General features: G+C 43.9%; 2 protein-coding genes across 2 annotated transcripts; both read left to right on the top strand.

Moving 5' to 3' along the window:
• Nucleotides 1-6981: 6981 nt before the first annotated feature.
• LOC134497036 (vomeronasal type-2 receptor 26-like) lies at nucleotides 6982-11743 on the top strand. The gene is made up of 4 exons (XM_063302752.1): nucleotides 6982-7806; nucleotides 8302-8529; nucleotides 9725-9851; nucleotides 10842-11743. The coding sequence occupies exons 1-4, from the start codon at nucleotides 6982-6984 to the stop codon at nucleotides 11741-11743; spliced, it is 2082 nt and encodes a 693-aa protein (XP_063158822.1).
• A 4955-nt stretch (nucleotides 11744-16698) lies between these two features.
• LOC134497038 (vomeronasal type-2 receptor 26-like) lies at nucleotides 16699-27127 on the top strand. The gene is made up of 9 exons (XM_063302753.1): nucleotides 16699-16868; nucleotides 17906-18197; nucleotides 18658-18789; nucleotides 19081-19545; nucleotides 20041-20268; nucleotides 21464-21590; nucleotides 22581-23442; nucleotides 26146-26303; nucleotides 26820-27127. The coding sequence occupies exons 1-9, from the start codon at nucleotides 16699-16701 to the stop codon at nucleotides 27125-27127; spliced, it is 2742 nt and encodes a 913-aa protein (XP_063158823.1).
• Nucleotides 27128-27977: the final 850 nt, after the last annotated feature.

Raw genomic sequence — 27977 nt, forward strand, 5'->3', positions numbered from 1 at the left:
ATACATGTCGTCTTCACTTAGCAACTGCCTCGTTCAGTAAATCTTTGAAGGTACAACAGTATTGAAATAATAACTTTATGACCAATGTCCTCCCTCAGTCACATGATCACCATTACAGTCAGTACGGGTTGTTCTGTGCCACACCTCTTGTTTTTCCTTTTTTCCGCCCTTGCAGAGCGGGGAGTTTGGAAAGGAAGGAATTACAAGAGAGTAAGCAGGCACACAATGGGGAATACACATTGAAAGGAATGTGGTAGTGCCAGCAGCCCTACACATGCTCAGAGCTGTCAGACGCAATCACACTACAGAAACAGCCTGGTGTATGCCCCATTGTGTGCCTGCTTACTCTCCTGTAATCCCTTCCTCTCCAATCTCTCCTCTCTGTGATGGGGGGAGCAACACAGGTCAGGCACAGGAGAGATTGGTCAACATAAATTGTTTGGCTTTTTTCCCCCCTTTTTTTCCTCCTTGCACAGCACAAGCTTACTTAGAGATATCAAGCAAATACCATCTGGGTGGTATTTTAATAAATTTTGCTCTCACTTAATAAACACTGTTTTGCATAGAAGATGACATCTGATGAGCAGTTTGTCCAAAACCATTTAATGATATCTGAGAACCTCAGATCAATGGTTTGAAATATTTCAGCATCAAGTTTTAACAAACAAAGCCAAGTTCATCACTTTCAGCATGTTGGTGTTCTGCAGCGTTTGGCTGACCTTTGTGCCCACCTACCTGAGCACCAAGGGGAAGTACATGGTGGTGGTGGAAATCTTTTATATCCTGTCTTCCAGTGCTGGCTTACTGGGATGCATCTTCATCCCCCAAATCTATATAATTTTAATAAGACCTGAACTCAACACTAGAGAGCATTTACTACATAAGAAATAGAACAGGATCAAATTTTGAGCAAGCAAGTAATAACTGGACATACATAGCCACCTTCATATACATGAATAAAAAATTAATCTGATACAGCTGCACACACATTTCAAACAGTTACATTGAATATTTCTCTCCAAACTCCATTAGTACATGCAAGATAAATCTATTGGGAAATAAATTATCCCTGGAGCTAATAAAGTATGAACAAATTCGACTGAATTTGTCTTTCACCTTAGAGTTTTTCAGAGGGTGGTGTTAATTTTTCAGGCAAGCAATTTTCCATATCATCAAATTAAGTTGTTCTATTTGGGTTTTCAATGTTTTGCAAAACAATTCCAGTGGTAAGAAAAGGAGAACTGGGTCAATATCAAGACAGACATTGGGAAGAACAGACAGTGAACAAACTTCAAGATTCATTGAAGATGGCTGAGTGATTTTCCCACCGCTTAAAAACCATTCACTGATTGGGTTTTGCCACCAAAGCTGATAATGCAGGACATGCAGCACCAAACTCTTTACATCACCCCCAACTCAATCCAGAAAGCTTGCCAGCTGCTCGATACCATTTTAGCAATTACTTTAATGGATGATTCTTGATGACATGGAACTTTAAATATACATAAAGAAATATTTCTTTGCCATATACTTTGTTAAGTATATCCAGGGCTAACCTTTGCCCTTTTGTAGCTTTGCTGGGAGATTAGAACAGGGGCCGATAGGATAGTGTTGTAGCCAACACCTGGCTCACCTAAAGCAGCCAAATCACTCTGAAGATACAACATAATTTTATTTGCATGCATACAAGCAGTAAGACAGTGTATGCTGGATCCCCAGCAAAGCTTTGATATTTTGCTGAGCAGCCATGAGCAAAACCGAACCAGGGGTTATACCTTTGACCCGCTACATCGCAAAGGCAAGACAAAGAAAAGGCAGACACAGTCGAAATTACAGCATGATGTTGGAATAGTTTAGATAAACCCATCCGTGTGACCTTATGATTATTTATCCCTTCCTACGAGGTCAGCATGCTAGCCATGCTATCTCTGAGATGTGGTCAGTGAATAGAAACAATTTGGTTTTCTGGGCCACAGCTTCCACTCAGGGTCAGTTCAGCTTGCTGTGAAGGCCTTCATACAAGGGCACTTTCAGCAGCTCATATGTATGGTGCGGGGGCATCTCATATGTTTGATAGTGAATGCAGCCCACATGAGTACAAGGGGGGTACCTTTTCCTACCACAATAGGTAAAGTTTAGGAAGATAAAATTGGCCTCTGTGAGTGAGTGAGTGTGTGTGTGCGTGCGTGCGTGCATGTGTGCGTTTGATTGATTGATTGATTGATTGATTGATTGATTGATTGATTGATTGATTGATTTAGAGATGTTATACAGCCACCCTGGGCAACTAAAAACAATCCATAAGAAATATAATAAAATGTCTATCAACAAAATGGAAAACAAAGTTAAAATAATCATCACAATCACCAAGACACCATCACATCTGCACAACACAAAGCACACCGGTACTGGGCTCATTAACATCCTGGCCCAGTAACTGGGGAAGGGCCAGGTCTTCACAGCCTTCTAGAAGGGTTGGCAGGTTGGGCCATTCCAGATCTTGGGGACATTGGTTTCATAGGACCGGTGCCCCAACAGAGAAGGCTCGTTGCCTAGCTCCCACCAGATGCCACTCTTTCATAGAGGGGATCAGGAACATGCCCATAGGTTGGACCTGGTGGAATGGGCAGAAACCACTGGCGGGAGGCAGTTCTGCAAGGAAACTGACCCTGAGCCATACAGTACTTTAAAGGTGCCAACCGGCATCTTGAATTCACCCAGAAGCATACTGGGGCCAGTGCAGCTGGCACAGCAGAAGTGCAGCACATTGAACCTTGATGCACCCAAAACTCTGCAGGCTGCTGCACTCTGGACCATCTGAAGCTTCCCAGTGTTTTGTATTGTGTTGCTTTGCGTTGCTTTGCATTGCTTTGCGTTGCTTTGCTCTGCTCTGCTCTGCTTCGTTTTTGAGGGCAGCCGCATGTGGAATGCATTCTGGTAATCCAATCTGTTTCCCAATTACAGGAGGAACATGTTTAACGGCATGGGGTTACTCTTTCTCTATAGTTCTATTTTAGAGGTTCATGCTGGTTCATTCTGAAGTGCAAAACAGGGACAACAGCAGGAGAAGCTCAATGACGTCTCAGTGCCATTTAACAAATGTCTGCTTCAGCAGATATATCCTCACAGCCCAAATCCTGGAATTGATGCTGCAGATCAAGTTGCCAGAGATTTTAAGGCTACATTGCAAAAAGAAAAACAGTATTTTAGTCAAAAATAGAAATAAAATAGTATTTGGACTGCACACACTGTGTGGGGAAAGCATTACAGAATGCAATGAAGAGTCAGTGGCCCTGATTCACTGTGTCTTCCGCTGTGCAGGCTTCCCAGACATTCTCAGCTTCATGTTGGCCTTTCTAGCTAGGAACTTTCCAAACAGTTTTAATGCAGCCTTAATCCATCGCCCTGCATGTGATGTCACATTGTTGCAGTGTTTTGCAGTAACAGCCATCAGCACCTTCCCAGAACCATTTCAATATACAGGCATTGCTTGGGCCGTGCCTCTGTATTTCCATTCTGAATGATAAAGGTGCATCCCAAGAAAAGGACAGGAAGATCGCTCTTCCACCCCCATAAGCTGACTCCTGAGAAGTTGCAGAAGCTTCTGCCTTGTTCCACAGACTCTCTTCTGAATGAAGCCCTTTGACCCCTTAGCAGTTTGGAGGAGATGCATCTAGACTCCCTTTACATACACTTACATCTTCTCTTGGCAAGACCTTGGGATGCCCATCCTACAGTGATGCACATGTGCTCTCCCTAAAAATGGAATGCTCAGTTTAGCAGTATTATGACTCCCTGCCTTGATGCATCTTTTCATTCTCATGGCATCTCCTGTCCAAACAACACAAAGGGAGAATTAAGAGGCATTAAAAACAACTCCATAAGCATGTTGGGTTCCTAAAGGTTCGTGTAAGACTAATTCTGACTGCCACTCTATGTGGACTAGGGACAGAAAAGTTTTATCTCTCTGCTCTTTCTCTTTGATTCCATCCAACAGGCCACTCAGCCAAATCATAGGCCTCCAGCTCATTTCCTCTACCCAGAAAAGCAAGTGGCAAAAAGTTCCCTTGGCATTTCACAAACATGTTTGCTTCAGCATTTCTACCGGCAAAGTTACCATCTCTGTAGTTATCACAGGCACTATAATTAAGTCACCAGGTCAGTCCTCCAGTGGCTCTTGAGATGCTCCCTCCTGAAGGTAGTTCAAGGGTTCCAGAATAGATATAAACCTCCAATATATCATGCCCAGCTGAGGGCCATTCCTCAAAACGGGTTGCAGTGTTCCCCAGCCATTGCAGAGTCAATAAGAGAACTGCGGACATAAATTGGGTTCTCAGCATTTTGCAACTATAGCACAAAATATACAGTCCTTGTGGGTGTCATCCTAATGTTTTCAGACTGCTCATCAGCCAACACCTAGTCAATTCCACAGATTCTCCGAGATTTCAATAAGTGGGACTAGCTGCATCATCCCACACAACCAAGATGTACACCTTCACTCGTGCTTCACAGTGCTAGCTCATTGGTGCTGTCAGCTCAAGAGGACAACCTTGTTGGACGAATTGTAGAAGACAACTCAATCTCTGCTCAGACCTCAGGGCTGGGTGACCAAGAGAAAATATTGTGCTGCCCAAGGACTTCTGCTGCTTCCTGAAATTGCTAGTGAAGAAAGAGTCTAACAATTAGGTGTTAGAGTCAAGAGCAACTCTGTCCCTTCACAGGGGACAGGCATCTGAGCATCCCGACATAGGTGAGGCTGAAAGCAAGGGATCAGATCCATTCTTGAGCCATGACTTATTCTTAAGACAGATCTCAGCTTAGGGGGCCGTTGTTCTGCTGTCTCTAGTACCCTCTTTGAATCAAGGCTGCTGGGAACAGCAATACGGGAGAAGCCAATTGCACAGGGATGCTTCTTTTTAGGATGCTGGGCGTTGTTGCCATATTCCTGCTTCCAGAAGTGGCCATGAAGGTACAAACTCTTAAGTGCACTGGAGATGAAGCCATTCAAATTCCTCAGGAATGGTACCAGGAGGGAGAACTTCTCATTGGTGGATTGATGTCCCATGTCCATTACTTGTTGGCCAAAGTGACTTTCAGGAAACATCCTTCTGAGGAATCGGTTGACCTCCCATTGTAAGAAATCACCCCAACCTGATCTTAATCAAATCATGCTCTGTTCTTTCCATCCCTGTAAAACAGAGATGTGCCATCATCATCTCTGAAAAAATAGAAATGTACTGTATCGAGGGCATATCCATTTTAGCAGCTTGATGAATATAAATGATTGGTTAATTCAACATCCTATTCTCTGATTTCACCAAAAGCCAATAGACCAGGGCAAGCAGATACTCTGTTGAGAAATGAACCCTGTTCCCACTTGGAGAAAGAAGCACCAGCCCTAATTCACCATAACCTAAAAGGCACAATACTGTTCAATGTATTCTCTTTTCTACCCTCAGTCTCTTCTTACAACCACAATTCACTGACTGTAGAATGAAAAGTAATTTCCAAAAACCTGGGGAGGCATTAATTATGAATGCCATGTCTCTATTTTTGCACTTGCTTATTAGACTTCTGAGGTCCACCTGTCCTATTTCGAAGAGACCACAGGGCATCTTACAATCTTTGAAACAGCAATACAAAGTGGAAACACAAAAGTTCACAGGAGGAGTAGAAGTGTGGGCTTTTCTACTCACAACCTTCTCTTCAGCCCTTAGAGCAGAAACAGCTGACTCTGGGAGGAAAAACCAATTTCTAACTTTATGGCTACCTTGTTTAGCTCTGCCTTCCTCATCACTGAGATCCCCCCTCATATTTAGTCACAAATTAGCTCCACCCAGCTCAGATTCTTTCTACTGTACATGGGAAAGGAGCAAACAGGAAAATGCTTAGCTTTTACAACACTGAAGGGCCTCGGGATGATTGTGCAGGAGTTAATTTTCATTACAAGGTGAATGTTTTAAACTTGAAATCATAAGAAACAAACTGCGGAACTTCAGCAATGTCGCTGACATGCACAACACAAGGGCAGTCTAGGAAAGCAAAATCAAAGCATATTTACCTTGTTTTCAATGTGTCTTTCTTGTGACTCTTTTCCCCCCTGATATCCCGTCCCTAGTAGCATAACGCATAGCACAATTCGATTTTGAAGCACGTCACTTTATTTGCAGTGTGGTGACAAAGTTCTACCAACACATCTTGGCTTTAGTGTTTGCCGTTAAGGAGATCAACAAGGATCCTCAGATCTTGCCCAACATTACTTTTGGCTTCCACATCTATGACAGCTACTCTGATTCACGAATGACCTATCGCACCACTCTGGACCTGCTTTTTAAATTACACAAAATTGTCCCCAACTATATTTGTGGGACTGAAAAGGGAATGATGGGAATCATTGGAGGACTGAGCCCTGAAACCTCCATACGCATGGCAGAAATTTTGCAGCTTTTCAAGATTCCACAGGTTGGGTCTGTAGATAAGGATGGTAGGAATTATCACTATCACACAGATTATCTGCTCTTGATTTCCCCTTCAAGGAGCAACTTGATGCTTTATCAGTAAAGAGTGGTAGAATTTTATAAGAAACAGAGTAAGGTGTGGAGTTTGATTAATAAAAAGTTTCACGTGAGTATATGGGTTTTTTCAGAAACTGTACGATGAATGGCTATCATTAATGAGAGAAAGAGAGAGAGAGATAAATAGAGATATGGATGGATGGATGGATGGATGGATGATGGATGATTCAAAAAGGTATCTCCCTATTGGGGAGATCTCTAAACCAAATCAATATATTAAACATCCATACTTTGAGAAATAAGTTTCTAAAATAGTTCACATCAGTCAAAATAGAACGAGTCCACCCATGCTTTCTCTCTCTTTATCTTTCTCTTTCTCTTATTCCTCATTTAATTCCTTTAGATTGCATATGGCTCATTTGAATTGTCAGTGACGGATGAATCGCATTCCCCTCATTTTTATCGCATGGCCCCTGGTGAAGCTCTTCAGTATGAGGGTTTAGTCCAGCTTCTTCTGTACTTTGGATGGAAATGGGTAAGACTTGTCACTGTAGATGACAAACATGGAGAACATTTCATACAAACTCTGGAACCCATGCTCTCGCAAAATAAAATCTGCTCCGAATTCACTGAAAGGGTTGACAGAAATTTCCATTTGTATAGGCCATTTGACATGCTTGAACGAACTCTGAGTCACATTACCTTGTTCACAGAGAAAACAGCAAACACGGTTATTATATATGGAGAAAATATAGTCTTCATGTGGCTGGCCTCTACTCTAGTAATAGCCACAATGTTTCCTGCAACAACTTCTGACTCTTCACAGAAATTTTCAGCAAGAAAAGTGTGGATTACAATGGCCCAAAATGATTTCACATTACATTCCTTACAAAGGACTCTGGATATGCAAATGTTCCATGGGGCTATTTCCTTCTCAATTAGCACAAAACAAATTCCAGGTTTCCAGCAATTTCTACGGGCTGTCACCCCTTCTGGGGCAAATCAAGATGGCTTTATTAGAGATGTCTGGAAGCAAGCTTTTGTCTGCTCAGTACCCAAGAGTGATGTTCCTGAAGATGAAGATGAAGATGAAGAATGTACTGGAGAGGAAAGGCTGGAGGACCTGCCTGCAACTTTCTTTGAAACCAGCACGCTCGGCCATAGTTACAGTATCTATAATGCCGTCTATGCTGTGGCTCAAGCTTTACATGTTGCTCACACATTTAGGACTGATCGGAACATCCTAAAGGACAGGGATCAAGGGCAGCCAAAGAATCTAGAAGCCTGGCAGGTAAGATTTCTTCTTTCCCAGTGCTCTTCTGAGATATTCTCCAGGATTACAACAGAGTGGCCGGACTTAATTGGTCAAGAGATCATCTCACCTACCTAAACCTCACTGTTGTTCACTTGAGTCCACCATTCATACATTACAAATGTTGACCCACTTAAGATATTGTCCTTTTCCTACACATCCCTCTTTCTACAACAACACAACTGGTCTTTAAACCTCTACTCCCTTTCTGGCCCTCTCAACTAGATTTCCTTCCCATTGCTTCTTCTTGCTCTTTTCCAACTTCTTTTCTCCAATGTCACGAAAGACAATCACTGAAAAGATTTTACTATCTAATCTGGAATACGGTCCAATCATAAACATTAAACTGCTGCCGTCCTCCATACTGTTTCATTCCTGGTGAAGAAATGCTCCCCATCTAAAAGGGAGTGTGGTTTGAGGCCAGTAGGAAGCACGTCCCTTTCTCTTTAACCCTTATGCTCTTTCTTCTGGAAGCTCCATCCATTTCTGCAGAGAATGGCCTTCAACAACACTGCAGGAGATGAAATTAAATTAAACGAAGATGGAGTATTAGAAGCCGGATTTGACATCGTAAACCTGGTCACTTTTCCAAATAACTCCTACATCACCGTCCTAGTTGGACAAATGGATCCAAAAGCTCCTGCAGGAAAAACCTTGATCCTTAATGGAGACAGAATCCACTGGCACCACGAATTCACTCAGGTACCATAACAATAACATGGGCTAAAAGGACCAATGTCACATGCACTCCTTTTCACACCCCTAGCCTTTCCTTTGGCCTGTTGCTAGCAACTAGCTCATATCCCCAAGTACATTTCAGTCCACTGCTGTCAAAGGTGGGCAAAAACAGATGTATTATTGGGCCGATTCATGATGGATATTCTAATGTTTGAGAATCGAGTTTCCAACCTGTGCAAGGAAATTTATTTTCCTCTCACTGAATGTGGGGACTGCAGTGCCACGCCCAGGTGTGGGGCTGCCCAGCTGAAGGAAGTACTGATATCTAGTCCTTCATTCTCCAGAAGGAACTCAAATGCAACCACAGTTCAGTGATACATTTCAGGCTGGGGGAGGCAAAGTCTCAAACAATAACCACTTCAGCCTCCCAGTTCTATTCAGATCCTCAAACTTTTGGATTCCTTCCATGAATTGCCACTAAATTCAAAATAAGAACAAGAACAAGAACAAGACGAACCACAAATTAAATTTATATGGCACCTAACTCCTAGTGACTCTGGGCTTTTACAAACCCTTAAAAAAGTATTTAAAAACAAGGAACAATACAAAAACACAAAACAGGCACCAAACAAAGAGCAGAGATGGTGGAGGAAATGACCTGGATGGGAACAAGGGAAAGAAAGAAAGAAAGGGGCATCAATCATCTTCGCCAAAGGCCTGGGCAAACAGCGTATCCTCAGGGCCCTTGGAAACACCAATAGGGTGGGGCCATTTGGATTCAGGAGGAAGCTCATTCCAGACGGCAGGTGCTGCTACAGAGAAGGCAGGCTTCCGGGGTCCCAATCCATGGCATTCCTTAATTGATGGAACCCGGAGAGCGCCAACCCTGCCAAATTGAACCAGCCGGGCAGACACTATGGGGGACAGGCAGTGCCTCCAGTAACCAGGCCCTATGACACGGAGGGCTTTATAGGCAGGAACCAGCACCTTGAATTGAACTTCAACTCAATTAAAAATGAATGAAATGCAACTTCAGTTATGTTCCTGCCTTGGCAACATTATGGGGCATTTCCACAAGACACTGCTCAAAAGCAGGCTGAAGCAACTCTGCATCCCGGCCCTGTCTCCACCCTCCTCCTTATTCCTTGGCTGTAAGACAAGAACAAAACAAAAACAAAAGGTTTGCTCAATACTGACCGCTTTCTTTATTTTTGGATAGCTACCACCTCTCTCGTTATGCAATGAACCTTGTCCTCTTGGAAGCAGAAAGAACAAGATCGAAGGGCAGAAATTTTGCTGCTACGCTTGTGCTCCGTGTCCAGAGAAGATGATATCAAGACAAATGGGTAAGATTCATAGCATCCAAATGGAACTGGGTCTGAAATTGCATTTCTGCAGCCTGTATCCAGCTAACCAGAAGCTCTTCAATATAACCGCTTGCTTTACTGAGGCACCTCAAGGGGGCTTTTCCACCATGTCAGAGCTTGGATAGCTAAATCGAACTCTGAAGGTGTCTATTTTGATGGCTGCAAAGCATTAAAAGCAAAGGAACGTCTCTCAGGGATGCTCCCCCTTCCAGGAAATAGGAGCTAGCAGACAGTTCCTCTATTTAATTTTCCCTCTAGTTTTCAGGGTTACCAATTGTAAGATGTCAGGCTCTCTCTCCTTTTGAAGACACGGAAACAGAATGCAGGAATTATGGATGATCCAATGACCTGCAAAATAGCGTCTCGCTCTGTGAGTCAGTGTTGTGTCTCTTGGTTGGCCCCCAAATTATAACAGAATTAAATCAAGATTCTTGAAGGAAAGATGTATCAATTGGTTATGGTGGAAGAATTATACCAAAGTCATTTTTAACGATCATCAGAGCAAAATGTCTGTGTTGCACCCGGGCCATCCAACAGAAATGAAAGGATCCAAAATCAAGATTGCATAAACCAGTGTTTATTTTGCTGCTCTACGAAGCTTGGCTGGCTGGAGAATTCTGGGAGTTGAAGTCCACACGTCTTAAGACGTCACTCTCCTACCCTTTAGTGCCGCTGCCTGTTTTCCAGGATCGAAACCTTCAAGCCTCTCCTTTCTGCTTCCCACCATTGGGAAGGTGAGCCATGCTATTCCCTTGCTCAGTAATGCCACTAAACCTAGTGCTCTCCAACAGGCCAAGAAGCTTTAAATATAGGAAAATCTAGAATTTTTTTTCCTGCACATTTTTTACATGTATATTGGACAGAGAGTTACAAAAGGTTTTAGGAAAGACGTTGCAGGGAGTTCCAAAATGCAATTCTGAAACTTGGGGAAAATTTGATTCTGTTCGGAAGCTTTTTCCTTCTTTTCAGACATGGAGCATTGTGACGGCTGTTCAGAGGATCACTTTCCAAACCAAGCTCAAGACGAGTGCATTCCAAAGACAATGAACTTCCTCTCCTTCGAAGAGCCGCTTGGCATCACTCTGGTTTCTCTGGCTCTTCTTTTTTCCCTGGTGACGGCTTTCGTGCTGGCAATCTTCATTAAGCAGCGGGACACTCCCATCGTCAAAGCCAACAATCGCAGCCTCACCTACCTCCTCCTCATCTCCCTCTTTCTCTGCTTCCTCTGCTCTCTTCTCTTCATCGGACAGCCCAACAAGGCCACCTGCCTCCTCCGACAAACGGCATTTGGCATCATCTTCTCTGTTGCCGTTTCCTCTGTTCTGGCCAAAACCCTCACAGTCATCGTGGCATTCCTTGCTTCTAAACCGGGAAACGTTTTCCACAAATGGGTGGGGCAAAAGTTGGCCTATGCTATTGTCTGGGGTGGATCCCTCCTTCAAGCAGGCATTTGTGTGTTTTGGCTGGGTTCTTCTCCTCCCTTCCCAAATCTGGACACACAAACCCTGCCTGGGGAAATCATAGTGGAATGTCACGAAGGCTCCGCCACCATGGTTTACTGTGTCTTGGGCTACCTGGGCTTCTTGGCCCTTCTCAGCTTCACTGTGGCCTTCCTAGCTAGGAAGTTGCCGGACAGTTTCAACGAAGCCACGTTCATCACTTTCAGCATGTTGGTGTTCTGCAGCGTTTGGCTGACCTTTGTGCCCACCTACCTGAGCACCAAGGGGAAGTACATGGTGGCTGTAGAAATCTTCTCTATCCTGTCTTCCAGTGCTGGCTTACTGGGATGCATCTTCACCCCTAAATGTTTCATTATTATACTGAGGCCTGAGCTCAACACAAGGGAACAATTAATCCATAGAAGAACATAAATACATGTCATCTTCACTTAGCAACTGCCTCGTTCAGTAAATCTTTGAAGGTACAACAGTATTGAAATAATAACTTTATGACCAATGTCCTCCCTCAGTCACATGATCACCATTACAGTCAGTACGGGTTGTTCTGTGCCACACCTCTTGTTTTTCCTTTTTTCCGCCCTTGCAGAGCGGGGAGTTTGGAAAGGAAGGGATTACAAGAGAGTAAGCAGGCACACAATGGGGAATACACATTGAAAGGAATGTGGTAGTGCCAGCAGCCCTACACATGCTCAGAGCTGTCAGACGCAATCACACTACAGAAACAGCCTGGTGTATGCCCCATTGTGTGCCTGCTTACTCTCCTGTAATCCCTTCCTCTCCAATCTCTCCTCTCTGTGATGGGGGGAGCAACACAGGTCAGGCACAGGAGAGATTGGTCAACATAAATTGTTTGGCTTTTTTCCCCCCTTTTTTTCCTCCTTGCACAGCACAAGCTTACTTAGAGATATCAAGCAAATACCATCTGGGTGGTATTTTAATAAATTTTGCTCTCACTTAATAAACACTGTTTTGCATAGAAGATGACATCTGATGAGCAATTTGTCCAAAACCATTTAATGATATCTGAGAACCTCAAATCAATGGTTTGAAATATTTCAGCATCAAGTTTTAACAAACAAAGCCAAGTTCATCACTTTCAGCATGTTGGTGTTCTGCAGTGTTTGGCTGACCTTTGTGCCCACCTACCTGAGCACCAAGGGGAAGTACATGGTGGTGGTGGAAATCTTTTCTATCCTGTCTTCCAGTGCTGGCTTACTGGGATGCATCTTCATCCCCCAAATCTATATAATTTTAATAAGACCTGAACTCAACACTAGAGAGCATTTACTACATAAGAAATAGAACAGGATCAAATTTTGAGCAAGCAAGTAATAACTGGATATACATAGCCACCTTCATATACATGAATAAAAAATTAATCTGATACAGCTGCACACACATTTCAAACAGTTACATTGAATATTTCTCTCCAAACTCCATTAGTACATGCAAGATAAATCTATTGGGAAATAAATTATCCCTGGAGCTAATAAAGTATGAACAAATTCGACTGAATTTGTCTTTCACCTTAGAGTTTTTCAGAGGGTGGTGTTAATTTTTCAGGCAAGCAATTTTCCATATCATCAAATTAAGTTGTTCTATTTGGGTTTTCAATGTTTTGCAAAACAATTCCAGTGGTAAGAAAAGGAGAACTGGGTCAATATCAAGACAGACATTGGGAAGAACAGACAGTGAACAAACTTCAAGATTCATTGAAGATGGCTGAGTGATTTTCCCACCGCTTAAAAACCATTCACTGATTGGGTTTTGCCACCAAAGCTGATAATGCAGGACATGCAGCACCAAACTCTTTACATCACCCCCAACTCAATCCAGAAAGCTTGCCAGCTGCTCGATACCATTTTAGCAATTACTTTAATGGATGATTCTTGATGACATGGAACTTTAAATATACATAAAGAAATATTTCTTTGCCATATACTTTGTTAAGTATATCCAGGGCTAACCTTTGCCCTTTTGTAGCTTTGCTGGGAGATTAGAACAGGGGCCGATAGGATAGTGTTGTAGCCAACACCTGGCTCACCTAAAGCAGCCAAATCACTCTGAAGATACAACATAATTTTATTTGCATGCATACAAGCAGTAAGACAGTGTATGCTGGATCCCCAGCAAAGCTTTGATATTTTGCTGAGCAGCCATGAGCAAAACCGAACCAGGGGTTATACCTTTGACCCGCTACATCGCAAAGGCAAGACAAAGAAAAGGCAGACACAGTCGAAATTACAGCATGATGTTGGAATAGTTTAGATAAACCCATCCGTGTGACCTTATGATTATTTATCCCTTCCTACGAGGTCAGCATGCTAGCCATGCTATCTCTGAGATGTGGTCAGTGAATAGAAACAATTTGGTTTTCTGGGCCACAGCTTCCACTCAGGGTCAGTTCAGCTTGCTGTGAAGGCCTTCATACAAGGGCACTTTCAGCAGCTCATATGTATGGTGCGGGGGCATCTCATATGTTTGATAGTGAATGCAGCCCACATGAGTACAAGGGGGGTACCTTTTCCTACCACAATAGGTAAAGTTTAGGAAGATAAAATTGGCCTCTGTGAGTGAGTGAGTGTGTGTGTGCGTGCGTGCGTGCATGTGTGCGTTTGATTGATTGATTGATTGATTGATTGATTGATTGATTGATTGATTTAGAGATGTTATACAGCCACCCTGGGCAACTAAAAACAATCCATAAGAAATATAATAAAATGTCTATCAACAAAATGGAAAACAAAGTTAAAATAATCATCACAATCACCAAGACACCATCACATCTGCACAACACAAAGCACACCGGTACTGGGCTCATTAACATCCTGGCCCAGTAACTGGGGAAGGGCCAGGTCTTCACAGCCTTCTAGAAGGATTGGCAGGTTGGGCCATTCCAGATCTTGGGGACATTGGTTTCATAGGACCGGTGCCCCAACAGAGAAGGCTCGTTGCCTAGCTCCCACCAGATGCCACTCTTTCATAGAGGGGATCAGGAACATGCCCATAGGTTGGACCTGGTGGAATGGGCAGAAACCACTGGCGGGAGGCAGTTCTGCAAGGAAACTGACCCTGAGCCATACAGTACTTTAAAGGTGCCAACCGGCATCTTGAATTCACCCAGAAGCATACTGGGGCCAGTGCAGCTGGCACAGCAGAAGTGCAGCACATTGAACCTTGATGCACCCAAAACTCTGCAGGCTGCTGCACTCTGGACCATCTGAAGCTTCCCAGTGTTTTGTATTGTGTTGCTTTGCGTTGCTTTGCATTGCTTTGCGTTGCTTTGCTCTGCTCTGCTCTGCTTCGTTTTTGAGGGCAGCCGCATGTGGAATGCATTCTGGTAATCCAATCTGTTTCCCAATTACAGGAGGAACATGTTTAACGGCATGGGGTTACTCTTTCTCTATAGTTCTATTTTAGAGGTTCATGCTGGTTCATTCTGAAGTGCAAAACAGGGACAACAGCAGGAGAAGCTCAATGACGTCTCAGTGCCATTTAACAAATGTCTGCTTCAGCAGATATATCCTCACAGCCCAAATCCTGGAATTGATGCTGCAGATCAAGTTGCCAGAGATTTTAAGGCTACATTGCAAAAAGAAAAACAGTATTTTAGTCAAAAATAGAAATAAAATAGTATTTGGACTGCACACACTGTGTGGGGAAAGCATTACAGAATGCAATGAAGAGTCAGTGGCCCTGATTCACTGTGTCTTCCGCTATGCAGGCTTCCCGGACATTCTCAGCTTCATGTTGGCCTTTCTAGCTAGGAACTTTCCAAACAGTTTTAATGCAGCCTTAATCCATCGCCCTGCATGTGATGTCACATTGTTGCAGTGTTTTGCAGTAACAGCCATCAGCACCTTCCCAGAACCATTTCAATATACAGGCATTGCTTGGGCCGTGCCTCTGTATTTCCATTCTGAATGATAAAGGTGCATCCCAAGAAAAGGACAGGAAGATCGCTCTTCCACCCCCATAAGCTGACTCCTGAGAAGTTGCAGAAGCTTCTGCCTTGTTCCACAGACTCTCTTCTGAATGAAGCCCTTTGACCCCTTAGCAGTTTGGAGGAGATGCATCTAGACTCCCTTTACATACACTTACATCTTCTCTTGGCAAGACCTTGGGATGCCCATCCTACAGTGATGCACATGTGCTCTCCCTAAAAATGGAATGCTCAGTTTAGCAGTATTATGACTCCCTGCCTTGATGCATCTTTTCATTCTCATGGCATCTCCTGTCCAAACAACACAAAGGGAGAATTAAGAGGCATTAAAAACAACTCCATAAGCATGTTGGGTTCCTAAAGGTTCGTGTAAGACTAATTCTGACTGCCACTCTATGTGGACTAGGGACAGAAAAGTTTTATCTCTCTGCTCTTTCTCTTTGATTCCATCCAACAGGCCACTCAGCCAAATCATAGGCCTCCAGCTCATTTCCTCTACCCAGAAAAGCAAGTGGCAAAAAGTTCCCTTGGCATTTCACAAACATGTTTGCTTCAGCATTTCTACCGGCAAAGTTACCATCTCTGTAGTTATCACAGGCACTATAATTAAGTCACCAGGTCAGTCCTCCAGTGGCTCTTGAGATGCTCCCTCCTGAAGGTAGTTCAAGGGTTCCAGAATAGATATAAACCTCCAATATATCATGCCCAGCTGAGGGCCATTCCTCAAAACGGGTTGCAGTGTTCCCCAGCCATTGCAGAGTCAATAAGAGAACTGCGGACATAAATTGGGTTCTCAGCATTTTGCAACTATAGCACAAAATATACAGTCCTTGTGGGTGTCATCCTAATGTTTTCAGACTGCTCATCAGCCAACACCTAGTCAATTCCACAGATTCTCCGAGATTTCAATAAGTGGGACTAGCTGCATCATCCCACACAACCAAGATGTACACCTTCACTCGTGCTTCACAGTGCTAGCTCATTGGTGCTGTCAGCTCAAGAGGACAACCTTGTTGGACGAATTGTAGAAGACAACTCAATCTCTGCTCAGACCTCAGGGCTGGGTGACCAAGAGAAAATATTGTGCTGCCCAAGGACTTCTGCTGCTTCCTGAAATTGCTAGTGAAGAAAGAGTCTAACAATTAGGTGTTAGAGTCAAGAGCAACTCTGTCCCTTCACAGGGGACAGGCATCTGAGCATCCCGACATAGGTGAGGCTGAAAGCAAGGGATCAGATCCATTCTTGAGCCATGACTTATTCTTAAGACAGATCTCAGCTTAGGGGGCCGTTGTTCTGCTGTCTCTAGTACCCTCTTTGAATCAAGGCTGCTGGGAACAGCAATACGGGAGAAGCCAATTGCACAGGGATGCTTCTTTTTAGGATGCTGGGCGTTGTTGCCATATTCCTGCTTCCAGAAGTGGCCATGAAGGTACAAACTCTTAAGTGCACTGGAGATGAAGCCATTCAAATTCCTCAGGAATGGTACCAGGAGGGAGAACTTCTCATTGGTGGATTGATGTCCCATGTCCATTACTTGTTGGCCAAAGTGACTTTCAGGAAACATCCTTCTGAGGAATCGGTTGACCTCCCATTGTAAGAAATCACCCCAACCTGATCTTAATCAAATCATGCTCTGTTCTTTCCATCCCTGTAAAACAGAGATGTGCCATCATCATCTCTGAAAAAATAGAAATGTACTGTATCGAGGGCATATCCATTTTAGCAGCTTGATGAATATAAATGATTGGTTAATTCAACATCCTATTCTCTGATTTCACCAAAAGCCAATAGACCAGGGCAAGCAGATACTCTGTTGAGAAATGAACCCTGTTCCCACTTGGAGAAAGAAGCACCAGCCCTAATTCACCATAACCTAAAAGGCACAATACTGTTCAATGTATTCTCTTTTCTACCCTCAGTCTCTTCTTACAACCACAATTCACTGACTGTAGAATGAAAAGTAATTTCCAAAAACCTGGGGAGGCATTAATTATGAATGCCATGTCTCTATTTTTGCACTTGCTTATTAGACTTCTGAGGTCCACCTGTCCTATTTCGAAGAGACCACAGGGCATCTTACAATCTTTGAAACAGCAATACAAAGTGGAAACACAAAAGTTCACAGGAGGAGTAGAAGTGTGGGCTTTTCTACTCACAACCTTCTCTTCAGCCCTTAGAGCAGAAACAGCTGACTCTGGGAGGAAAAACCAATTTCTAACTTTATGGCTACCTTGTTTAGCTCTGCCTTCCTCATCACTGAGATCCCCCCTCATATTTAGTCACAAATTAGCTCCACCCAGCTCAGATTCTTTCTACTGTACATGGGAAAGGAGCAAACAGGAAAATGCTTAGCTTTTACAACACTGAAGGGCCTCGGGATGATTGTGCAGGAGTTAATTTTCATTACAAGGTGAATGTTTTAAACTTGAAATCATAAGAAACAAACTGCGGAACTTCAGCAATGTCGCTGACATGCACAACACAAGGGCAGTCTAGGAAAGCAAAATCAAAGCATATTTACCTTGTTTTCAATGTGTCTTTCTTGTGACTCTTTTCCCCCCTGATATCCCGTCCCTAGTAGCATAACGCATAGCACAATTCGATTTTGAAGCACGTCACTTTATTTGCAGTGTGGTGACAAAGTTCTACCAACACATCTTGGCTTTAGTGTTTGCCGTTAAGGAGATCAACAAGGATCCTCAGATCTTGCCCAACATTACTTTTGGCTTCCACATCTATGACAGCTACTCTGATTCACGAATGACCTATCGCACCACTCTGGACCTGCTTTTTAAATTACACAAAATTGTCCCCAACTATATTTGTGGGACTGAAAAGGGAATGATGGGAATCATTGGAGGACTGAGCCCTGAAACCTCCATACGCATGGCAGAAATTTTGCAGCTTTTCAAGATTCCACAGGTTGGGTCTGTAGATAAGGATGGTAGGAATTATCACTATCACACAGATTATCTGCTCTTGATTTCCCCTTCAAGGAGCAACTTGATGCTTTATCAGTAAAGAGTGGTAGAATTTTATAAGAAACAGAGTAAGGTGTGGAGTTTGATTAATAAAAAGTTTCACGTGAGTATATGGGTTTTTTCAGAAACTGTACGATGAATGGCTATCATTAATGAGAGAAAGAGAGAGAGAGATAAATAGAGATATGGATGGATGGATGGATGGATGGATGGATGATGGATGATTCAAAAAGGTATCTCCCTATTGGGGAGATCTCTAAACCAAATCAATATATTAAACATCCATACTTTGAGAAATAAGTTTCTAAAATAGTTCACATCAGTCAAAATAGAACGAGTCCACCCATGCTTTCTCTCTCTTTATCTTTCTCTTTCTCTTATTCCTCATTTAATTCCTTTAGATTGCATATGGCTCATTTGAATTGTCAGTGACGGATGAATCGCATTCCCCTCATTTTTATCGCATGGCCCCTGGTGAAGCTCTTCAGTATGAGGGTTTAGTCCAGCTTCTTCTGTACTTTGGATGGAAATGGGTAAGACTTGTCACTGTAGATGACAAACATGGAGAACATTTCATACAAACTCTGGAACCCATGCTCTCGCAAAATAAAATCTGCTCCGAATTCACTGAAAGGGTTGACAGAAATTTCCATTTGTATAGGCCATTTGACATGCTTGAACGAACTCTGAGTCACATTACCTTGTTCACAGAGAAAACAGCAAACACGGTTATTATATATGGAGAAAATATAGTCTTCATGTGGCTGGCCTCTACTCTAGTAATAGCCACAATGTTTCCTGCAACAACTTCTGACTCTTCACAGAAATTTTCAGCAAGAAAAGTGTGGATTACAATGGCCCAAAATGATTTCACATTACATTCCTTACAAAGGACTCTGGATATGCAAATGTTCCATGGGGCTATTTCCTTCTCAATTAGCACAAAACAAATTCCAGGTTTCCAGCAATTTCTACGGGCTGTCACCCCTTCTGGGGCAAATCAAGATGGCTTTATTAGAGATGTCTGGAAGCAAGCTTTTGTCTGCTCAGTACCCAAGAGTGATGTTCCTGAAGATGAAGATGAAGATGAAGAATGTACTGGAGAGGAAAGGCTGGAGGACCTGCCTGCAACTTTCTTTGAAACCAGCACGCTCGGCCATAGTTACAGTATCTATAATGCCGTCTATGCTGTGGCTCAAGCTTTACATGTTGCTCACACATTTAGGACTGATCGGAACATCCTAAAGGACAGGGATCAAGGGCAGCCAAAGAATCTAGAAGCCTGGCAGGTAAGATTTCTTCTTTCCCAGTGCTCTTCTGAGATATTCTCCAGGATTACAACAGAGTGGCCGGACTTAATTGGTCAAGAGATCATCTCACCTACCTAAACCTCACTGTTGTTCACTTGAGTCCACCATTCATACATTACAAATGTTGACCCACTTAAGATATTGTCCTTTTCCTACACATCCCTCTTTCTACAACAACACAACTGGTCTTTAAACCTCTACTCCCTTTCTGGCCCTCTCAACTAGATTTCCTTCCCATTGCTTCTTCTTGCTCTTTTCCAACTTCTTTTCTCCAATGTCACGAAAGACAATCACTGAAAAGATTTTACTATCTAATCTGGAATACGGTCCAATCATAAACATTAAACTGCTGCCGTCCTCCATACTGTTTCATTCCTGGTGAAGAAATGCTCCCCATCTAAAAGGGAGTGTGGTTTGAGGCCAGTAGGAAGCACGTCCCTTTCTCTTTAACCCTTATGCTCTTTCTTCTGGAAGCTCCATCCATTTCTGCAGAGAATGGCCTTCAACAGCACTGCAGGAGATGAAATTAAATTAAACGAAGATGGAGTATTAGAAGCCGGATTTGACATCGTAAACCTGGTCACTTTTCCAAATAACTCCTACATCACCGTCCTAGTTGGACAAATGGATCCAAAAGCTCCTGCAGGAAAAACCTTGATCCTTAATGGAGACAGAATCCACTGGCACCACGAATTCACTCAGGTACCATAACAATAACATGGGCTAAAAGGACCAATGTCACATACACTTCTTTTCACACCCATAGCCTTTCCTTTGGCCTGTTGCTAGCAACTAGCTCATATCCCCAAGTACATTTCAGTCCACTGCTGTCAAAGGTGGGCAAAAACAGATGTATTATTGGGCCGATTCATGATGGATATTCTAATGTTTGAGAATCGAGTTTCCAACCTGTGCAAGGAAATTTATTTTCCTCTCACTGAATGTGGGGACTGCAGTGCCACGCCCAGGTGTGGGGCTGCCCAGCTGAAGGAAGTACTGATATCTAGTCCTTCATTCTCCAGAAGGAACTCAAATGCAACCACAGTTCAGTGATCCATTTCAGGCTGGGGGAGGCAAAGTCTCAAACAATAACCACTTCAGCCTCCCAGTTCTATTCAGATCCTCAAACTTTTGGATTCCTTCCATGAATTGCCACTAAATTCAAAATAAGAAGAAGAACAAGAACAAGACGAACCACAAATTAAATTTATATGGCACCTAACTCCTAGTGACTCTGGGCTTTTACAAACCCTTAAAAAAGTATTTAAAAACAAGGAACAATACAAAAACACAAAACAGGCACCAAACAAAGAGCAGAGATGGTGGAGGAAATGACCTGGATGGGAACAAGGGAAAGAAAGAAAGAAAGGGGCATCAATCATCTTCGCCAAAGGCCTGGGCAAACAGCGTATCCTCAGGGCCCTTGGAAACACCAATAGGGTGGGGCCATTTGGATTCAGGAGGAAGCTCATTCCAGACGGCAGGTGCTGCTACAGAGAAGGCAGGCTTCCGGGGTCCCAATCCATGGCATTCCTTAATCGATGGAACCCGGAGAGCGCCAACCCTGCCAAATTGAACCAGCCGGGCAGACACTATGGGGGACAGGCAGTGCCTCCAGTAACCAGGCCCTATGACACGCAGGGCTTTATAGGCAGGAACCAGCACCTTGAATTGAACTTCAACTCAATTAAAAATGAATGAAATGCAACTTCAGTTATGTTCCTGCCTTGGCAACATTATGGGGCATTTCCACAAGACATTGCTCAAAAGCAGGCTGAAGCAACTCTGCATCCCGGCCCTGTCTCCACCCTCCTCCTTATTCCTTGGCTGTAAGACAAGAACAAAACAAAAACAAAAGCTTTGCTCAATACTGACCGCTTTCTTTATTTTTGGATAGCTACCACCTCTCTCGTTATGCAATGAACCTTGTCCTCTTGGAAGCAGAAAGAACAAGATCGAAGGGCAGAAATTTTGCTGCTACGCTTGTGCTCCGTGTCCAGAGAAGATGATATCAAGACAAATGGGTAAGATTCATAGCATCCAAATGGAACTGGGTCTGAAATTGCATTTCTGCAGCCTGTATCCAGCTAACCAGAAGCTCTTCAATATAACCGCTTGCTTTACTGAGGCACCTCAAGGGGGCTTTTCCACCATGTCAGAGCTTGGATAGCTAAATCGAACTCTGAAGGTGTCTATTTTGATGGCTGCAAAGCATTAAAAGCAAAGGAACGTCTCTCAGGGATGCTCCCCCTTCCAGGAAATAGGAGCTAGCAGACAGTTCCTCTATTTAATTTTCCCTCTAGTTTTCAGGGTTACCAATTGTAAGATGTCAGGCTCTCTCTCCTTTTGAAGACACGGAAACAGAATGCAGGAATTATGGATGATCCAATGACCTGCAAAATAGCGTCTCGCTCTGTGAGTCAGTGTTGTGTCTCTTGGTTGGCCCCCAAATTATAACAGAATTAAATCAAGATTCTTGAAGGAAAGATGTATCAATTGGTTATGGTGGAAGAATTATACCAAAGTCATTTTTAACGATCATCAGAGCAAAATGTCTGTGTTGCACCCGGGCCATCCAACAGAAATGAAAGGATCCAAAATCAAGATTGCATAAACCAGTGTTTATTTTGCTGCTCTACGAAGCTTGGCTGGCTGGAGAATTCTGGGAGTTGAAGTCCACACGTCTTAAGACGTCACTCTCCTACCCTTTAGTGCCGCTGCCTGTTTTCCAGGATCGAAACCTTCAAGCCTCTCCTTTCTGCTTCCCACCATTGGGAAGGTGAGCCATGCTATTCCCTTGCTCAGTAATGCCACTAAACCTAGTGCTCTCCAACAGGCCAAGAAGCTTTAAATATAGGAAAATCTAGAATTTTTTTTCCTGCACATTTTTTACATGTATATTGGACAGAGAGTTACAAAAGGTTTTAGGAAAGACGTTGCAGGGAGTTCCAAAATGCAATTCTGAAACTTGGGGAAAATTTGATTCTGTTCGGAAGCTTTTTCCTTCTTTTCAGACATGGAGCATTGTGACGGCTGTTCAGAGGATCAGTTTCCAAACCAAGCTCAAGACGAGTGCATTCCAAAGACAATGAACTTCCTCTCCTTCGAAGAGCCGCTTGGCATCACTCTGGTTTCTCTGGCTCTTCTTTTTTCCCTGGTGACGGCTTTCGTGCTGGCAATCTTCATTAAGCAGCGGGACACTCCCATCGTCAAAGCCAACAATCGCAGCCTCACCTACCTCCTCCTCATCTCCCTCTTTCTCTGCTTCCTCTGCTCTCTTCTCTTCATCGGACAGCCCAACAAGGCCACCTGCCTCCTCCGACAAACGGCATTTGGCATCATCTTCTCTGTTGCCGTTTCCTCTGTTCTGGCCAAAACCCTCACAGTCATCGTGGCATTCCTTGCTTCTAAACCGGGAAACGTTTTCCACAAATGGGTGGGGCAAAAGTTGGCCTATGCTATTGTCTGGGGTGGATCCCTCCTTCAAGCAGGCATTTGTGTGTTTTGGCTGGGTTCTTCTCCTCCCTTCCCAAATCTGGACACACAAACCCTGCCTGGGGAAATCATAGTGGAATGTCACGAAGGCTCCGCCACCATGTTTTACTGTGTCTTGGGCTACCTGGGCTTCTTGGCCCTTCTCAGCTTCACTGTGGCCTTCCTAGCCAGGAAGTTGCCGGACAGTTTCAACGAAGCCAAGTTCATCACTTTCAGCATGTTGGTGTTCTGCAGCGTTTGGCTGACCTTTGTGCCCACCTACCTGAGCACCAAGGGGAAGTACATGGTGGTGGTGGAAATCTTTTCTATCCTGTCTTCCAGTGCTGGCTTACTGGGATGCATCTTCGCCCCTAAATGTTATATTATTGTAATTAGGCCAGAGTGTAATACGAGAGAGCAACTAATACGTAGAAAAATATAGAACATCTTCTTATCATTTCATCACAACCTCCAATATATTCCCAATGTAGACCACTGCACCCACAGTCGACTTCACATTGGGCATTGCCCTCTTCTCTGTTTCTGTATGAAACTGAAGCATGGGTTGTGCTGTTTTTCATAGCGTAGGACACGTCCTGTATTATTTCTATGAGTGACAGATCTGGGATTTTTGTTTCTTGCGGCCTCATAATTTCCAGTTGGCTCATTCCTTGCTGGAGATCTTTGTTAAGTACATGTGGGGACATGAGCTTCTATGGGAAGGGAAGGGAAGGGAAGGGAAGGGAAGGGAAGGGAAGGGAAGGGAAGGAAAGGGAAGGGACGGGAAGGTATATTGTGGTTTGTGTTCACATATAGTCTGTGGGTGAGTTGGGTGAACAGGTATATTCTGGCTGCTCCAAATGCTGCAGCTCTTCAGGCCACCAGCAGATGGCAGAATGACACTGATATTCAACACAGAAGGGATGTAAGTGGAGGGAATGTGTTTTCAGTGAAAGAGAGAGAGAGAGAGAAAGGAACAGGAAGGAGGAAGGAAGGAGGAAGGAGGAAGGAGGAAGGAGAAAAGAGCTGCCAATCCTATTTTCTATGGGAAGGGAAGGGAAGGGAAGAAAACTGCAGAATCAGAAGGGCAAAGTAGAGTAGTCTCGAAAAGGGGATTCAAAAAGCAGCTGTTTGCAAAAAGCAGAACGGCAGAAAAGCGGGAGAGAGATGGATGCTCCCCAAAGAATGTGGAAAATTTAGCACTGAGGAGGCAGCAACCAGTAGAGTTCAAAGTTTATCCGTTGATGGCTTCAGAGTAAAATAGAATTATAAATAGCCACAACAATCTGTGAACTAAACTATTTAAAAAGAAGAATGTGGCTAACACCTTCTAATATGGGATGCTATAAGCAAGTTTGATTATACCCAACGTTTTCTTACTGTGGTTGAGCAATATCCTACCACTTTTTAAAGAAAATTTCTGAGGATCTATCAGCTAATGAAAAGGATGTGTACTCTTCCACGGGACAGTTGCCCCCCCTAAGGAAGAGGGGTAGTATTAAATCCCAAGTACCGTCTTTTTGTAGTGAGTAGTGAAGATGGACTTGAAAGAAAAAGGCTGGATTTTAAAGCCGTGATTCTTGTCCTGTCTCCTGGGACAGCGGGGACAATTTTGCCCCATCTTCTACATGACAGCACTTCAGATGCTTGACGACAGCTGTTATGTCTCCCTTAAGTCTTCTCCAGGCTAAATAGACCCAATACCTCCAAGAAGTCCTGGTAAGGCCCCTTATCTTAGTTGCTCTCCTCCAGTTTCTCACCATCCTTTAGAAAAAGTTATGCCCAGGACTGGATTCAATATTTAGGCATGAACAACACAGAACCAAAAGGAATGAGGGCTTCTCTTGCTCTTGATATTATTCTTCCATTGCATTACTATACTGAGGCCTGAGCTTGACACAAGGGAACAATTCGTCCATAGAAGAACATAACTACAGGTAGTCTTTGCTGAGCAACTGCCTCGTTCAATGACGCTTCAAAGGTATAACAGTGTTGAAAAAATAATTTTACGATCAATGCCATCCCTCAGTCACCTGATCGCCATGACAGTCAGTACGGGTTGTTCTGTGCCACACCTCTTGTTTTTCCTTTTTTCCACCCTTGCAGAGCAGGGAGTTTGGAAAGGAAGGGATTACAAGAGAGTAAGCAGGCACACAATGGGGAATACACACTGAAAGGAATGTGGTAGTGTCAGCAGCCCTATGCATGCTCAGGGCTGGCAGCCACAACCACACTACACAAACAGCCTGGTCTATGTCACATTGTGTGCCTGCTACTCTCCTGTAATCCCTTTCTCTCCAATCTCTCCTCTCTGTGATGCGGGGGCAGAACAGATCAGGCGCAGGAGAGATTGGCCTACAGAAATTGTTTGGCTGTTTTTTTCTTATTTTTTTCCCCCTCACAGAGCATAAGCTCATTCATAGATATCAAGCAAATCCAACTGGGTGGTACTTTCATACACTTTGCTGTCACTTAATAAATATTGCTTTGTGTAGAAGATGACATCTGATGAGCAATTTGTCCAAAACTGTTTGATGATATCTGCGAATCTCAGATCAATGTTTTGAAATATTTCAGCATCAAACCAAAAAGGAAGTTCTCTGGCCTCTCCACATGGGGGATGTTGTGAGAGCAATTTCACACATCCGTGTGACCTTATGATGATTTATCCCTTCCTACTAGGTCAGCATGGCAGCCATGCCATCTCCGAGATCTGGTCAGTGAATAGAAACAATTTGGTTTTCTGGGCCACAGAAGTGCAGAAGTGCAGCCCATTGAACCCTGATGCACCCAAACCTCTGCATACTTCTGCATTCTGGACCACCTGAAGCTTTGTTTTGTTTTGTTTTGTTTTGTTTTGTTTTGTTTTGTTTTGTTTTGTTTTGTTTTGTTTTGTTTTGTTTTGTTTTGCTTTGCTTTGTTTTGCTTTGTTTTGTTTTGTTTTGTTTTTGAGAGCAACCACATGTGGAATGCATGTAGTAATCCAATCGGTTTCCCAATGTCAGGAGGTACATGTTTAATGGCATGGGGTTACTCTTTCTCTATAGTTCTATTTTAGAGGTTCACGCTAGTTCACTCTGAAGCACAAAACAATGACAACAACAGTAAAAACTCTGTGAAGTCTCAGTGCCATTTAACAAATGTCTGCTTCAGCAGATACATCCTCTCAGCCCAAATCCTGGAATTCATGCTGCAGATCAAATTGCCAGAGATTTTAAGGTTGCATTGCAAGAAGGAAAACAGTGCTGTAGTCAAAAACAGAGGTAAAGTCATTGTCAGTCTCTCCGATCAAAGGCTAACAGAACTCTCTGATTGCAATAGCTTCCATCTCTCCAGTACGGATGTGAACAGACTTCGAGTTGCCAGAAGGGAGGGGGGGCCGGATCGGAGTGTGAACTGGGTTGGTATAGCTAAGGAATTATTGCCAAGGCCATCTGGCCAGGCGAATGCCAGAAGGGCCATCTGGCATGGGAAGGGGGGTTGCATGCTTTAGTAGGTAAGAGGAAATGGGCTAATTTAGAGGCTTGAAGTTTTAATGACAGTTTATGCGGGAATTTCTCCATTCACAACTTTTTCTTGTACTAGTCACTTCACATCATTAAACAGTAGAAAGAGCCCGGTCTCTAGACTGTCATTGAATGAGTGCTTGAGTGTGCTGGTAATTACATAAAGTTGCAAATCCTATATTACGGACTGTACCTGGCAGCATAAGTCCAGCTGAGAGTTACTGAAACTGTTGAAGGAACTGAGATCGAAAGAAAGGGAGCCCTCACCCTCAGAGGACAACGACAAAACTCTTCTGAATGCCAAGCCAGAGGAGGAGCGAGTGGAGTTGGCAGGTGACACTGAAAGCAATGATGGGGAGGGGGAAGCAGAAGTGAGAATGAACACGACAGAGTTAGAGAGTGCGCTCACCACCCTAGACTCCAGACATGCAGGTGGACGACATGGAAATGGGGCCAGCGACCTCGAGTACAAGGGAGACGGCCAAACGTGCCCCCAGACGGTCGAAGTGCAGGTGAAGATCCTGAGCCCAGGATCCCAGGTGACTATAACCGAATCGGGGGGTACCCTGCAGACGGTGTGAGGTCTGGAAGTCAGGATGGCTGCCCTGGAGGTGATGATGCAGCACATGTCGAAAGCCATCAATTCCCTGGTGTATCACCTGGAGGAGGGCTTGGCCCCACATTCCAGGAGGACTTCACCCAACAGAAGTGAAGGCCACCGGTCTGTGACCCCTGCAGGGAGATCCACCTCCCCAGATCAGAGACGGAGAAGTGGAGACGACAAAGTGATCCGTGGTGAATCGGAAACAGGACTGACGGAAGCTGCGGTGGCGAGGGGGACCCCAAGAGAGCTGCAGGTCAAATTTAAAGCCAACCCCCAGCCACTAGCATTCTTCCTAACGAATGTGTCCATCTACATGTGAGAGTATGGGACCTGCTTTCTGACCGAATATTAAAAGGTGAGCCAGGTGGGGGCAAGGCTCCAGGGAGTGGCAGCTGACTGGCTCATACAGCTGCATGATGCCATGGCTCTGGACCTTAACAGCTTGAAGGAGTTTGTGCAGGCCCTGAGAGAAGGATTTGAAGAACCCTTGGAAAAACTGCAGGTGAAAAGCACCATACAACAGCTGAGGCAGAGGGAAAAGAGTATGGCTGAGTATGCTGTAAAGTTTAAAACCCTAGCAGGGAAGGTGATGGATTGGTCAGAGACCACCAAGGTGGACTATTTTAAAGGGGGGTTTCAGCCTGAAAGATTAAGGTGGGCCCTATGCCAAGGGGATCCATTCACCCGGAGAGAGTGGATCTGTCTGGCAGGAGAAGTAGAAAACGTGCAGTACCAGTTTCGAAGACAGCTGTGCACAGAGGTGGCTGGATGCAACACTGGGACCCCTGGCCAGTTCCCGTCAAACCAGCAGAGGCTGTTCTGGGCCA

Source organism: Candoia aspera, chromosome 4 (genome assembly GCF_035149785.1).
Source record: "Candoia aspera isolate rCanAsp1 chromosome 4, rCanAsp1.hap2, whole genome shotgun sequence".
NCBI classification, from domain to species: Eukaryota; Metazoa; Chordata; class Lepidosauria; order Squamata; family Boidae; genus Candoia; species Candoia aspera.

Bases quoted from the DNA above. Each gene is read 5' to 3' on its own strand.
- LOC134497038 (XM_063302753.1), top strand. From the start codon at position 16,699: ATGAAGGTACAAACTCTTAAGTGCACTGGAGATGAAGCCATTCAAATT. The intron at 18,198-18,657 runs GTTGGGTCTGTA...TAATTCCTTTAG, and splicing joins AGCTTTTCAAGATTCCACAG to ATTGCATATGGCTCATTTGA. The intron at 23,443-26,145 runs GTGTAATACGAG...TGACAACAACAG, and splicing joins ATTATTGTAATTAGGCCAGA to TAAAAACTCTGTGAAGTCTC.
- LOC134497036 (XM_063302752.1), top strand. From the start codon at position 6,982: ATGGCCCCTGGTGAAGCTCTTCAGTATGAGGGTTTAGTCCAGCTTCTT. The intron at 7,807-8,301 runs GTAAGATTTCTT...TTCTTCTGGAAG, and splicing joins AGAATCTAGAAGCCTGGCAG to CTCCATCCATTTCTGCAGAG. The intron at 9,852-10,841 runs GTAAGATTCATA...CCTTCTTTTCAG, and splicing joins GATGATATCAAGACAAATGG to ACATGGAGCATTGTGACGGC.